A 14,547-nucleotide genomic window follows, 5' to 3' on the forward strand; every position below is an offset into this window, starting at 1 on the left:
CAGAAGACGTGGCGCCAGCTTCTCTCCTCTGCTGTCAACAAGCTTCACACAACAGAGACTGCTAGTTAGCTATCTAACGATTATTGAATGAGCAGTAGTTATTGGCCAATTGCTACACTGCAGCCAAAATGATATCTCTAACGGATTCACAAAGTAAGACCATTTAATTTATAAATGAAATGTTTTAAGCTTGTTTCTTCGCTTTGTGTACTACTTCTTCTAGCTAGCCATAATTTAATGAATGGGACCAGTTGGGCCTATCGCCCTATTTTATGAGCTTCAATGCTAGTCATATCATTGCAGCTAGGCATCGCTAGTTAGAAGAATCTGTACAGTAGTTCGTACTCATGAGTTCCCTGATCTGCAGACTGAGTGCCCATATGAATGAATGGATGGATGAATGAAGGTGTCAATCAATGTCAATGGAAAGCGTAAGTTCACTATGTATTGACATCTATTTTGGCTCCACAGAGATCGGGATGGGGTTGACAGGCTTTGGCGTGTTCTTCCTCTTCTTCGGTATGGTCCTGTTTTTTGACAAAGTTCTTCTTGCCATTGGAAATGTGAGTTACAGCCCAAGCCTACTTAATCATAATGGTATTAAATGTGAGTTACAGCCCAAGCCTACATAATCATAATGGTATGACGTATGCCATAGATGCCCCTCTGTGTGTATGTGCACCAACTTTCTTTATGGTAAAGTAACAATAATGACGTATTTCTGCTGCTATACTCCTTTCTCTCTGGAAGAAACACTTTCAGCTATTGTTGTGGAGGCCTTTGATGATTCTCTGTTGTAATGCATGGCGACACTTCCTTAGCGACAGTATTATCAGGGTTTCTGATTAAACCATCGTGTCAGGACCTGTCTAGCTGGTATTATTGGTATGTGACCTCCAGCAGTTTGTATAGCTAAATTAAGTGATATGACATACTGTACTGCACTAGCTTTGCATCCAAAATGATTTCACTACCTCGCCACTACCTTTCACCTGAAGTGAAATAACAGCGAACTGTAGCTACACTGAACAAAAATATAAACGCAAAATGTAAAGTATCGGTCCCAGGTTTCATGAGCTGAAATAAAATATCCCGGAAATGTTCCATATGCACATAAAGCTCGTTTATCTCAAATATTTGGCAAAAATGTTTATATCCCTGTTAGTGAGCATTTATATTTTGCCAAGATAATCCGTCCGTCCACCTGACAGTTGTGACATATCAAGAAGCTGATTAAACAGCATGATCATTACACAGGTGCACCTTGTGCTGGGGACAATAAAAGGCCAATCTAAAATGTGCAGTTTTGTCACACACCACAATGCCACAGATGTCTCAAGTTTTGAGGATGTGTGCAATTTGCATGCTGACTGCAGGAATGTCCACCAGAGCTGTTTCCAGAGAATATAATGTTAATTTCTCGACTATAACCCACCTCCAACGTTGTTTTAGAGAATTTGGCCGTAAGTCCAACTGGCCTCACACCCGCAGACCATGTGTATGGTGTCGTGTGGGCGAGCGGTTTGCTGATGTCAACGTTGTGAACATAGGGCCCCATGGTGGCGGTGGGGTTATGGTATGGGTAGGCATAAGCTACTGACAACAAACACAATTGCATTTTATCAATGGCAATTTTGAATGGAGATACCTTGACGAGATCTTAAGGCCCATTGTCGTGCCATTCATCCGCCGCCATCACCTCATGTTTCAGCATGATAATGCACAGCCCCATGTCGCAAGGATCTGTACACAATTCCTGGAAGCTGAAAATGTCCCCATTCTTCCATGGCCTGCATACTCACCAGTCATGTCTTCCATTGAGCATGTTTGGGATGCTCTGGATCGACGTGTACGACAGCATGTTCCAGTTCTAGCCAATATGCAGCAACTTCGCACAGCCATTGAAGAGGAGTGGGATAACATTCCACAGGCCACAATCAACTCTGGTCAACTGGTCAACTCTATGCGAAGGAGGTGTTGCGCTGCATGAGGCAAATAAATGGTGGTCACACCAGATACGGACTGGTTTTCTGATCCACGCCTCTACCTATTTTCTTTAAGGGATCTGTGACCAACATATACATATCTGAATTCCCAGTCATGTGAAATCCATAGATTAGGGCCTAATGAATGTTTTTCAATTGACTGATTTCCATATATGAACTGTAACTCGATAAAATCTTTGAAATTGTAGCATGTTGAATTTATATTTTAGTTCAGTATAAATCAGTTTGGATGCAGCCAGGCTAGTACTGCCAATCCTCTGTTCATTAATTTTCCCTGTGTTTGTGTGTCAGATATTGTTTGTAGCAGGCCTAGCCTTTGTCATCGGCTTGGAGCGTACCTTCAAATTCTTCTTCCAGAGACACAAATTTAAAGCCACCAGTTTCTTCCTGGGGGGTGTGATCGTGGTTCTGATTGGCTGGCCCATCATTGGAGTGGTGCTGGAGATCTATGGATTTTTCCTCTTATTCAGGTGAGTTGGTCTGAAATTAATGTTGGTCAAAAAATGGGCTAATCTCAAGTTTTTTCCTTGCTTCCTCTCTCCTTGTCTAATCAAAATATCAGAGGGAAGCGATGAGAGCTTTGGAGGAGAAACAACCTTATATATTCTCCTCCAGTGCTCTCCCGTTTGCTTCCCTCTGATATTTTGGGAAGGGGGGGGGTGTGTGATGTATCAAGGATGTGATGAATCAAGAAAAATACTTTTGAATTTCACCCTAAATGATAGTCCTCCTCAGTCTCTCACCTCTCTATGCCACTCTCTTCTCTTTTACAGGGGCTTTTTCCCAGTGGCAGTAGGCTTCATCAGAAGGGTGCCTGTCCTCGGCTCCATACTCAACCTCCCAGGGATTAGTGGAGTAAGTATCACGTTTATTTGCTGTGTGTAATGTGGCAAAGTTCATAGAATTGCCAGTCAGATGTTTTTGTCTCCTTGCTTTTTTTCATCACTGTGCCTGTTTTCGTGGAGGGGTTCCAGATGCACATTAAGCCTAGTCCTTGACTAAAAAGTGCTTAAATGGAGATTCTCTGTTGAGCTTTTAGTCTACGACTAGGCTTAATCTGTGACCGGGAAACCAGCCCCTGAATTGGTAAGATTGTGGTTTACTGATAATCAAATTCTCTCTTCTTCAGTTGGTGGACAAAGTCAGCGACAGCAACAATATGGTATAACAGTGACAACCTTTGGATTGGAGGATATTACATCGCTTAACTCTATTTATAATGGGGACTTTGTTCCTTACTGGTCAACTAATATTGGTCAACACAAGTTAAAGGTCAAAGCTGTGAATCAAAAACCTCTTTCTGTTCAAAGAAATATAACGTTATTTTGGGCAGGTGTATGAATACGACTGGCATCGTAAAGTTTATTTTGACAATAAGGAAACGGCTTCGTAACCTGGTTGCCATTGATGGACATTGTTACTAAAGGACTACTTTATTTCGAAGCCCAATGGGTGAATTGGGCCCTTTTTGTGTTACTGTCCGTTCCTGATCGACTGATGATGATGATTGACATGTGACTGGACCAACCACTGGAATGGACATCTCTATGGAGGAGTCTGGAATCTGTTACAGATGCCTTCTACATTGATAGATATGTTCTAGATTGGAATGTTGTGCCTGTAGCGTCACGAAGAAAATCGTTTTTTGGGTTACCTTGATGATGAAGAAGCGTTTCTGAAGATTTTGTACGGCTGTTGAGAACACAGCTTGTTTTACACCTGGGGCCTATTCTGGAGGCTGTAGCGTTACAGAACGCTCAGATAGAAATGTATAGAGTAGAACAGATATGATTGTCAGAGAATTACGTCAGCTCTGCTTATTCTATTTCTATCTGCAATGTTCAGAATGTTCAGCGTCACTGAATACACACCTGCTACACCTGCCCATGAATGGTATCTGGAGCTGTTGTAGATAAATAGCCCTGAGCGCACAACGGGTACATTTGTTTTAGCGCGTCCAGGGCACCTTGTGAGCTGAATTTTCAAATTTGAGTCTATTCCATTGGTCCTACAGGAAATCTCCACCCACCCGGGACACTGCGCGAGCTAAAACAAATGCCTCCAATACTACAAATGTGTCTCTACAGCCCAGATACTGCTGGTCTCACAGCTTGGCTTTACAAGTCACTTTCTATTTAATGTATTAAGAGGCTTGTTGTCAGAGAGATGTTTTACTCAATGTACAGTATCTTTTGTAAATACATGCTTGAAATAAAGTATGTTTTTAAAATTCTGTTTGTCAGACAAATTTGTTTTAATGACACATGAAATTCAGATGACAGTAATGTAGATTAAAATAACCGGAAATTCTGCTTTAAATTGGAATGTCGATTATGGCAGCCCCCCGCACCTCTCTGTTTCAGAGGGGTTGGGTTAAATGCGGAAGACACATTTCAGTTGAATACATTCAGTTGTACAACTGACTAAGTATCCCCCTTTCATTCGTAGCATGTATAATTAGGAACAATAAGCGGGATAATCCAGTGAACACAGGTTATACATACTCTGTTTTCTATATATGCCCTAATGAAAGTTCAAAGATCAAATGTTAATGCTCCCCATAACTGCATGGATACTGTCCATAACGCAGGGAAGAGTTGTTGCCCCCCCCCCCCTCAAAACTTACAAGCTTTTGAATCTGAATCGGATATCTCCAACCTGTGGATGAACTTTCTGCCTCAGGAGTAATGACAGTTCACAGTTAGCGCACAATGGGTTATAATAATACCCAAGGGACAGTTAAGAAGCTAATGAAGGACCAGTGAAGACGGTTAAGAAGCTAATGAAGGACCAGGGACAGTTAAGAAGTTAATGAAGGACCAGTGAAGACAGTTAAGAAGCTAATGAGGGACCAGTGAAGACAGTTAAGAAGCTAATGAGGGACCAGTGAAGACAGTTAAGAAGCTAATGAGGGACCAGGGACAGTTAAGAAGCTAATGAAGGACCAGTGAAGACAGTTAAGAAGCTAATGAAGGACCAGTGAAGACAGTTAAGAAGCTAATGAAGGCCCAGGGACAGTTAAGAAGCTAATGAAGGACCAGTGAAGACGGTTAAGAAGCTAATGAAGGACCAGTGAAGACAGTTAAGAAGCTAATGAGGGACCAGTGAAGACAGTTAAGAAGCTAATGAGGGACCAGGGACAGTTAAGAAGCTAATGAGGAACCAGTGAAGACGGTTAAGAAGCTAATGAGGGACCAGGGACAGTTAAGAAGCTAATGAGGGACCAGTGAAGACGGTTAAGAAGCTAATGAGGGACCAGTGAAGACAGTTAAGAAGCTAATGAGGGACCAGTGAAGACAGTTACGAAGCTAATGAGGGACCAGTGAAGACAGTTAAGAAGCTAATGAGGGACCAGTGAAGACGGTTAAGAAGCTAATGAGGGACCAGTGAAGACAGTTAAGAAGCTAATGAGGGACCAGGGACAGTTAAGAAGCTAATGAAGGACCAGTGAAGACGGTTAAGAAGCTAATGAGGGACCAGGGAAAGTTAAGAAGCTAATGAGGGACCAGGGAAAGTTAAGAAGCTAATGAAGGACCAGTGAAGACGGTTAAGAAGCTAATGAGGGACCAGTGAAGACGGTTAAGAAGCTAATGAGGGACCAGGGAAAGTTAAGAAGCTAATGAGGGACCAGGGAAAGTTAAGAAGCTAATGAGGGACCAGGGACAGTTAAGAAGCTAATGAGGGACCAGGGAAAGTTAAGAAGCTAATGAGGGACCAGGGAAGACGGTCACTGTATGGTGGACTTTCATTCATAAACTCTGAGGTGATAAAAAACAAAAGTAGTCTAACTTAACTGACAGTCCACCATACTTAACATGGCCTGTGGCCAAAATGGCTCCCTATTACCTATAAAATACACTTTTTTGACCCCTGAATAGGGTACCATTTTGGACACTGCCATCACACCACTCTGAACACCATCCATCAAATCAAAGTGTATTTGTCACATGCAACAGGTTAGGGTTACAGTGAAATGCTTACAAGCCCTTAACCAACAATGCAGTTCAAGAAAGAGTTGATAAAATATTTACTAAATAAACTAAAATCAAATCAATAAAAAAGTAACACAATAAATGTACATAACAATAGGAGGCTATATACAGGAGGTACCGGTACCGAGTCAATGTGCTGGGGTACCGGATAGTCTAGGTAATTTGTAAAGTGACTATGCATAGATAATAAACAGCGATAAGCAGCAGTGCAAAAACAAAGGGGGGGGGGGGGGTCAATGTAGATAGTCCAGGTGGCCATTTGATTCGTTGTTCAGCAGTCTTATTGCTTGGAGGTAGAAGCTTTTTAAGGAGCCTTCTGGTCCTAGACTTGGCGCTCCGGTACCGCTTGCCGTGCAGTAGCAGAGAGAACAGTCTATGACTTGGGTGACTGGCAGTCTTTGACAATTTTTTGGTCTTTCCTCTGACACCACCTATTATACAGGTCCTGGGTGGCAGGAAGTTTGGCCCCAGTGATGTACTGGACCATTCGCATTACCCTCTGTAGTGCCTTGCGGTCGGAGGCCAAGCAGTTGCCATACCAGGTGGTGATGAAACTGGTCAGGATGCTCTCAATGGTGCAGCTGTAGAGCTATTTGAGGATCTGGGGACCCATGTCAAATCTTTTCAGTCTCCTGAGTGGGAAAAGGTGTTGTCGTGCACTCTTCACAACTGTCTTGGTGTGTTTGGACCATGATAGTTTGTTGGTGATAAGGACACGAAGGAACTTGAAACTCTCAACCCGCTCCACTTCAGTCCCATCGATATTAATGGGGGGCCTGTTCGGCCCTCCTTTTCCTGTAGTCCACCATCAGCTCCTTTGTCTTGCTCACATTGAGAGGTTGTTGTCCTGCACCACACTGCCTCATACAGAATTTTTATTTAACCTTTTCTAGGTTGCACCTAGAGGCACAATCTGTCTAATAAAAAACAGTACGGTGACACTCCACCCTAGGCTTGGGGCCCAATCTGAGCATTACTGAAAACACCCCTTATAAAAGGTCAGTGTTAACAAGTGTTAATGCATGCCTTAAAGGGCTAAACCCTTTAAAATTCATGATATTGTACTCCCATTGATTCTCGAAGAGTATAGTTCAACTGTCATATCCAATCAGAACCCAAAATATACACTTTTTTTACTCCAATGTTTGTAAACAAACACTGTATAGCCTCAAAACGTGATTCAAACTGTAATTTGATATAATGGATTGTCAGTTCTTGCATCCATAGCGGTCTATGAAGTTCAGAGTAATTACATTTCTCTAGCCCCATCTCTCAGCTTTTTAGTGAAACAGTGGTGGGGATGATGCTTTGTTATTGTTTCAACTGCTGATTGGCCCTTTAAATCATTATAAATAAATAAAAATACAGTTCAAATAAGTAGGCCACAACCCCCCTTTTTTGATCTTGTCTCATCGCTGCAACTCCCCATTGGGCTCGGGAGGCGAAGGTTGAGTCATGCGTCCTCCGAAACATGACCCGCCAAACTGCGCTTCTTAACACCTGCCCGCTTAACCAGGAAGCCAGCCGCACCAATGAGTCGGAGGAAACACCGTTCAACTGACAACCGAAGTCAACCTGCAGGCACCCAGCCCACCACAAGGAGTCACTAGAGCGCGATGAGCTAAGTAGACCCCGCCCCCGGCCAAACCCGGGCGACGCTGGGCCAATTGTGCGCCACCATATGGGACTCGCGATTTTCTTACAGAAGACATGTTTATAAATCTGAAACAAATAAATTACCATTGATTAAGAATGATTCTGTCCCTGAAAACTAAAGAAATGAGACAGGACCAATAAATAATCTTGCTTTATTCATTTACACATCAAACAACATGACTGACAGATTGTATTTCCCTTCATTCTGACAAGGACAAATGACCGAGGCTTTTGCTGATCCCACACCTGAATAAATGTTATTTTTATAGTGCTGTTCACCAACCCAAAGACGCTGTAATTGGCCCCTTTTCCAGTAAAGCAGTCATGTACAAAGTAACCCATACACCAAGTGCCCATGAGACCAACATAGAAATAGAACGACTAGATCCTATTTCTATGGTAACCCCCCCAGATGACAGGGAAGCTAAGAACAGTACTAGAGTGTAAAATGGGAGCAGTGACACTGACAGTGTATTTTTGGAAGTTGAGTAATTTCTTTACTGTGTAGCCCAGTTAAGAGAGTAGTGCAGTACTAGCAATGGGAAAGTTTCAGGTTCAATTACATTTTACATTTTACATTTACGTCATTTAGCAGACACTCTTATCCAGAACGACTTACAGTAGTGAATTCAAACATTTAAAATGAATGAAGGGAATTACCGCAGGAAACAAATACACATTGAAAATATATGCATTCCCTGTACTGAAAGTCGTTTTGGATAAAAGCGACTGTCTGCTAAGTGGCAAACGTTGAGTTGTAGGTGATCAAGAGAGTGGGGCTCTGTCCCAATTATCGATCCTTCCTCCAAAAGGTGTGTACTAGTTCCCTTCATTGATTTGAAAGGAAATTACTGATGTAAACTCGCACTGGCCCATGCCTCCAGAGATCCAATGCTTTTGGATTGTGTGAATCTAGATTATAAGATTAGATACATTTTGTAGATTCGAAAATTGTGAAGGAGTCCACACTTCCGGACAAAGGAGATATTATTGGGACGCAACCTGGTGGTGAGTGGAGTGTGGCGCCCCCTGTTGTTCTGTTACACATCCGTCAGGTCCTTCTGTATGCCCCACAGTGTGTCAGCACTCTGTTTTAATTGGCCGATCTCATTATCCGTCAGGGTCATGTTGATCACGCTGGCCACGCCCCCAGCGTTCAGGACGCACGGCAGACTCAGGTACACCTCGTCCTTGACACCGTACATGCCCTGAAGATCAACAGCACGGACACTTTAGAGCAGTGTAGGTATGTGTGTGTGTAGTTATTTGTGTGGATGTATTTATATCTACTGTATGTAACACACACACACTACTGTTCAGTTTGGGGTCACTTAGAAATGTCCTTGTTTTTGAAGGCCAGTATCCCAGAGTCGCCTCTTCACTGTTGATGTTGAGACTAGTGTTTTGCTGCCAGTTGAAGTTGAAGACTTGTGAGGTGTCTGTTTCTCAAACTAGACACTAATGTACTTGTCCTCTTGCTCAGTTGTGCACCGGGGCCTCCCACTCCTCTTTCTATTCTGGTTAGAGACAGTTTGCGCTGTTCTGTGAAGGGAGTTGTACACAGCGTTGTACGAGATCTTCAGTTTCTCGCATGGAATAACCTTCATTTCTCAGAACAAGAATAGACTGACAAGTTTCAGAAGAAAGTTACTTGTTTCTGGCCATTTTGAGCCTGTAATCGAACACACAAATGCTGATGCTCCAAAAACTCAACTAGTCTAAAGAAGGCCAGTTTTATTGCTTCTTTAAATCAGAACAACAGTTTTCAGCTGTGCTAACAATTGCAAAATGGTTTTCTAATGATCAATTAGCCTTTTAAATTGATAAACTTGGATTAGCTAACACAACGTGCCATTGGAACACAGGAGTGATGGTTGCTGATTATGGGTCTCTGTACACCTATGTAGATATTCCATTAAAAAAAATGCAGTTCCAGCTACAATAGTCATTTACAACATTAACAATGTCTACACTGTATTTCTGATCAATTTGATGTTATTTTAATGGACAAAACATTTGCTTTCCTTTCAAAAACAAGGGCATTTCTAAGTGACCCCAAACTTCTGAACGGTAGTATGTGTGTTATGCATTATGGGTGTGCTGTAATATGTGGGTGTAGGTGTGTGCTTGTACATTAGATAAGTGTCTACACACTAACACACATTCTACACTCTCACACACACATACAGTACTGTGTGTGTCTTCCTTACCTTGACCATGGTGGAGACAGGGTGGATTCTGTTCATGTTCCTGATCAGACTCTCTGTCAGGTCAGCCACACTCAGGCCAATGGCCCAGTTAGTATAGCCCTTCAGCGTGATCACTTCATAGGCACTGAAACTCACAGTCACATTTTTAAATCTCAGTAGCCTTGCAGTTCGAGAAGTAGGGGAGTAACCGGTGGGTTGTCGGTTCGAATCCCAGGGGTGACAGTAAAAATGATTGTGGAAGTGAGCAGGCAACCAGATTGCAGTTGTGACCTTGAGCACAACATACACACAACTCCAGAACAGTGAGAGAGCAGAACTACAGAAATGTCAACTTCAAATGACATTGATTTACACCAACAGCAACAGAGATAACAGGTTGCTTGAATAAGACTGTGTAGGCCGACATTACCTGTCGACCACCTGCTTGTGCGTCTCCTTCCAGTTCTCCTGGTCAGCATCAGTACCGATGTCAGGGTTCAGCGTCTGCAGGTTAACGCCTGCTACGTTAGCACCGCTCCACACAGGCACTAAAACAAACAAACACAAACACAAACACACACACACACACAGTTAACCTAATTAACACTTAACTCCTTAAGGCCCAGATAGATTAGCAGGGCTCTCACGTCTCACCTTTATCACAGTAACCCTAAAGGAGGGGGTTGCTACTATTTATAGTAGAAGAATTCTAAAGCATATTTGAATGGAATAAAAATACACACTTGTCTTGACTTCCTGAGTGTGTGTTCTTTAATTTGTCCTAATTATGCACCACACGCTCACACCACACACACACACACCGGACACTTACCGCTGGTGTCTCCGTGTTCTCCCAGGATCCATCCGTTGAAGCTGGTAGTGTGGATGCCCAGTTTGTCTGCCATCAGGTAACGGAATCGGGCGGAGTCCAGGTTGGTGCCACTGCCGATGACGCGGTGCTTGGGCAGGCCACTCAACTTCCAGGTCACATAGGTCAGCACATCAACTATGGCCAGGGAGAGACTTCTGGGCTTAGACTACACTGCTTTAACAAATAATTGGAGTCACTAACACTAGTATGTGTGTGTGTGTGTGTGTGTGTGTGTGTGTGTGTAGTGAGTACCTGGGTTGGAAACCACAATGATGATGCAGTTGGGGGAGTGTTTGATGATCTGAGGGACGATGTGTTTAAAGATGTTGACATTCCTCTGAACCAGATTCAACCTGCTCTCTCCTTCCTGTTGACGTACGCCCGCCGTTACCACGACGATGCGAGAGTTAGCCGTCACAGAGTAGTCTGGCCGCGGGAGACAAATGAACAAGTTCAGTTTATTAGGACATGTATAACATATCAAAAGACAACGTGACCAATAAAATTTAGAAATATACTAAAAAGTCAAAACACTTATTTATATCGTGGTCCCCTCAGTCAGTAAGGGTACTGAATATCACAAAGACATTTGACACGTAGAGGGTGGCCATCTTGGCTCTCTGGTTACCTAGTGTCGCATTGCTATAGACTCACCTTTGCCTGCGACTATCTTGGATGTTTTAAGGAAGAGGCTGCCGTGCTGCAGATCCATAATCTCTCCCTTCAGCTTGTCTTCCATCACGTCCACCAAGGCCAGCTCATCAGCTAGCTCCTGCAGAGAGATAGCCCCAATACAGGTCATTCATATAAGTAAATGGTAACATTATTGATTACATATCATTTGCATGTATGCTTCTAAAAACCAATGTTTTATAAATTAGTTGAACACACAATGAACGAGGTGTTCCTACATGAACAATAACACAGCACAAAAGCATAGCAAGAACCTTGTTCTGACACTAATAAAGAGGGAATGTTTGTGTAACACAGACTACTGAGAGATGAGTAGTAACAGGTTATACTGTAACACAGGGTGAGGGTTAGACTAGACAGGTTATACTGTAACACACGGTGGGGGTTAGACTAGACAGGTTATACTGTAACACAGGGTGGGGGTTAGACTAGACAGGTTATACTGTAACACGGGGTGGGGTTAGACTAGACAGGTTATACTGTAACACGGGGTGGGGGTTAGTCTAGACAGGTAATACTGTAACACAGGGTGGGGGTTAGACTAGACAGGTAATACTGTAACACAGGGTGGGGGTTAGACTAGACAGGTTATACTGTAACACGGGGTGGGGTTAGACTAGACAGGTTATACTGTAACACAGGGTGGGGGTTAGACTAGACAGGTTATACTGTAACACAGGGTGGGGGTTAGACTAGACAGGTTATACTGTAACACAGGGTGGGGGTTAGACTAGACAGGTTATACTGTAACACAGGGTGGGGGTTAGACTAGACAGGTTATACTGTAACACAGGGTGGGGTTAGACTAGACAGGTTATACTGTAACACAGGGTGGGGGTTAGACTAGACAGGTTATACTGTAACACAGGGTGGGGGTTAGACTAGACAGGTTATACTGTAACACAGGGTGGGGGTTAGACTAGACAGGTTATACTGTAACACAGGGTGGGGGTTAGACTAGACAGGTTATACTGTAACACAGGGTGGGGGTTAGACTAGACAGGTTATACTGTAACACACGGTGGGGGTTAGACTAGACAGGTTATACTGTAACACAGGGCGGGGTTAGACTAGACAGGTTATACTGTAACACAGGGTGGGGGTTAGACTAGACAGGTTATACTGTAACACAGGGTGGGGGTTAGACTAAACAGGTTATACTGTAACACAGGGCGGGGTTAGACTAGACAGGTTATACTGTAACACAGGGTGGGGGTTAGACTAGACAGGTTATACTGTAACACAGGGCGGGGTTAGACTAGACAGGTTATACTGTAACACAGGGTGGGGGTTAGACTAGACAGGTTATACTGTAACACACGGTGGGGGTTAGACAGGTTATACTGTAACACAGGGTGGGGGTTAGACTAGACAGGTTATACTGTAACACAGGGTGGGGGTTAGACTAGACAGGTTATACTGTAACACAGGGTGGGGGTTAGACTAGACAGGTTATACTGTAACACAGGGTGGGGGTTAGACTAGACAGGTTATACTGTAACACAGGGTGGGGGTTAGACTAGACAGGTTATACTGTAACACACGGTGGGGGTTAGACTAGACATAATACTGTAGCAATGCCTTTGACACGAGTCAGTCAACAATAGAGAGCAGGTCGGGTCTTACCCTCAGCAGGATGCTGACAGCACAGGCCATGCCCACCTGGCCGACCCCCACCACCGTCACCTTGTTCCTGGGTGGCTCCGGGTTCCCACTGACCAGGGGGGTCATGAGCTTCTGAAGGATAAAGGCCATGTTCAAAGCTGGAGGGAAGGAGATGGGAAAATAGGGGGGAGAGAGGAGGGAGGAAGAGAGATGCAAGGGGAGGGCAGACATAGGAAAGAAAGAGAGGGGAGTGAGAGGAGGGAAGGGTAGAGGGAGAGAAAGGGGGGAGAGAGAATGTACCTGGTCAGACACATAAAATGTAAGTCTTTTACATGTCCAAAGAGACACAATAGTGAACCATCAGAAACAAGCAGGACAAACACTTTTCCTGACCCAGCTAGGATTCATTTGGGTTTCATTAAATAATTGATGCACTCAAAAAATAGCCTGCGTCGCTTTAAAATGGCAGGTTGACAGCACTGCCCAGAGATTAGAGATTAAGGTTTTAGACATTTGATTCTAGTCTTTAGTCCTGCATGACTTTCGCCTACTACCACCTACACCCGATTCTTAAACACGCACACAACCAATCATTCAATCAACAGAAACACCATTTCACCGTGCAGAGCTTGTCGATCCTAGCAGGAAACCCTTAACTACTTTAGGCACAAACAATAACAAACAAATACTTGCTTTGTTGGAGGATGCCCCGAGCTGTAAGATATAAATACCACCATGTAATCAACATGTCTGACTAGACCAGAAGAGAGCTAAGGTGCGTTCTCCCTGCAACCACAGGACCTCACACAACGACCGTATCCTCTATCCAGTCAGGTCAGGAGGAATACTGTAGATGAGCTGCAGCACTAGAGTCGGAGCATGTGACGCAGGCCCAAAACGAGTGTGTACCACAGAATGTGACAGTGACAGCAGCACAAAGCTCTAGAATCGGCTCCTCCTCCTGCTTTACTCCGACCGGACAACGCTCTAGGTTTACTAATCGGATGCCAAATGTCTGTAATGACACAGGCTCCATCTGGTGCACCTCAGATGGCGATCTACACTGTGTATCCTCCACATACCCGTTCTGGCAGTCACATTCTGTTAAAAGCCCCCAAAGCACACACATCCCTGTGTCGCTCGTCTTTACGTTTCGCTGCAACTAGCGACTGTAACGAGCTGCAACAAACACTCAAACTGGACAGTTTTAGCTCTACCTCTTCATTCAAAGACTCAATCATGGACTCTTTCTGACAGTTGTGGCTGCTTTACGTGATGTATTGTTTCTACCTTCTTGCCCTTTGTGATGTCTGTGCCCAATGTTTATACCGTTTTGTGCTGCTACCGTGTTGCTATATTGTCTTAGGTCTCTCTATGTAGTGTTGTCTCCGTCGCGATGCGTTTTTTGTCCAATATTTAAATGTAATTTATTTTTAATCCCAGCACCCGCAGGCTTTTTACCATTTGGTAGGCCGATATTGTAAATAAAAATGTGTTCTTAACTGACTTGCCTTGTTAAAGGTTAAATACTTTTT

General features: G+C 43.6%; 2 protein-coding genes across 5 annotated transcripts; one reads left to right on the top strand and one right to left on the bottom strand.

Moving 5' to 3' along the window:
- Nucleotides 1-17: 17 nt before the first annotated feature.
- On the top strand, nt 18-4,236 carry LOC129862014 (vesicle transport protein GOT1B-like). Its single transcript, XM_055933294.1, has 5 exons — nt 18-153; nt 472-563; nt 2,298-2,476; nt 2,780-2,861; nt 3,136-4,236. Exons 1-5 carry the CDS (start codon nt 129-131, stop codon nt 3,172-3,174), a joined length of 417 nt encoding a protein of 138 aa, XP_055789269.1. The 5' UTR covers nt 18-128; the 3' UTR covers nt 3,175-4,236.
- Nucleotides 4,237-7,789: 3,553 nt separating this feature from the next.
- LOC129862016 (L-lactate dehydrogenase B-A chain-like) lies at nt 7,790-14,396 on the bottom strand. 4 transcript variants are annotated; one of them, XM_055933301.1, is made up of 8 exons: nt 14,303-14,396; nt 13,034-13,170; nt 11,369-11,486; nt 10,967-11,140; nt 10,676-10,849; nt 10,274-10,391; nt 9,865-9,988; nt 7,790-8,862 (listed from the first exon to the last, which is right to left on the bottom strand). In XM_055933301.1, exons 2-8 carry the CDS (start codon nt 13,160-13,162, stop codon nt 8,695-8,697), a joined length of 1,005 nt encoding a protein of 334 aa, XP_055789276.1. In that variant the 5' UTR covers nt 13,163-13,170; nt 14,303-14,396; the 3' UTR covers nt 7,790-8,694. The 4 variants fall into 4 exon arrangements, with proteins under 4 accessions (XP_055789276.1, XP_055789274.1, XP_055789275.1 ...); XM_055933299.1 differs by having other exon boundaries at nt 14,230-14,333; XM_055933300.1 differs by lacking the exon at nt 14,303-14,396 and adding an exon at nt 14,095-14,200.
- Between the last annotated feature and the right edge of the window lie 151 nt (nt 14,397-14,547).

Source organism: Salvelinus fontinalis, chromosome 9 (assembly GCF_029448725.1).
Source record: "Salvelinus fontinalis isolate EN_2023a chromosome 9, ASM2944872v1, whole genome shotgun sequence".
NCBI classification, from domain to species: Eukaryota; Metazoa; Chordata; class Actinopteri; order Salmoniformes; family Salmonidae; genus Salvelinus; species Salvelinus fontinalis.

Coding starts and splice junctions, on each gene's coding strand:
- LOC129862014 (XM_055933294.1), top strand. CDS start 129: ATGATATCTCTAACGGATTCACAAA. Junction 154..471: donor ATCTCTAACGGATTCACAAA/GTAAGACCATTT, acceptor TTGGCTCCACAG/AGATCGGGATGGGGTTGACA. Junction 2,862..3,135: donor ACCTCCCAGGGATTAGTGGA/GTAAGTATCACG, acceptor TCTCTTCTTCAG/TTGGTGGACAAAGTCAGCGA.
- LOC129862016 (XM_055933298.1), bottom strand. CDS start 13,760: ATGTTGATTACATGGTGGTATTTATATCTTACAGCTCGGGGCATCCTC. Junction 11,487..13,033: donor CTGTCAGCATCCTGCTGAGG/GTAAGACCCGAC, acceptor ATCTCTCTGCAG/GAGCTAGCTGATGAGCTGGC. Junction 10,392..10,675: donor AGAACACGGAGACACCAGCG/GTAAGTGTCCGG, acceptor TGTTTGTTTTAG/TGCCTGTGTGGAGCGGTGCT.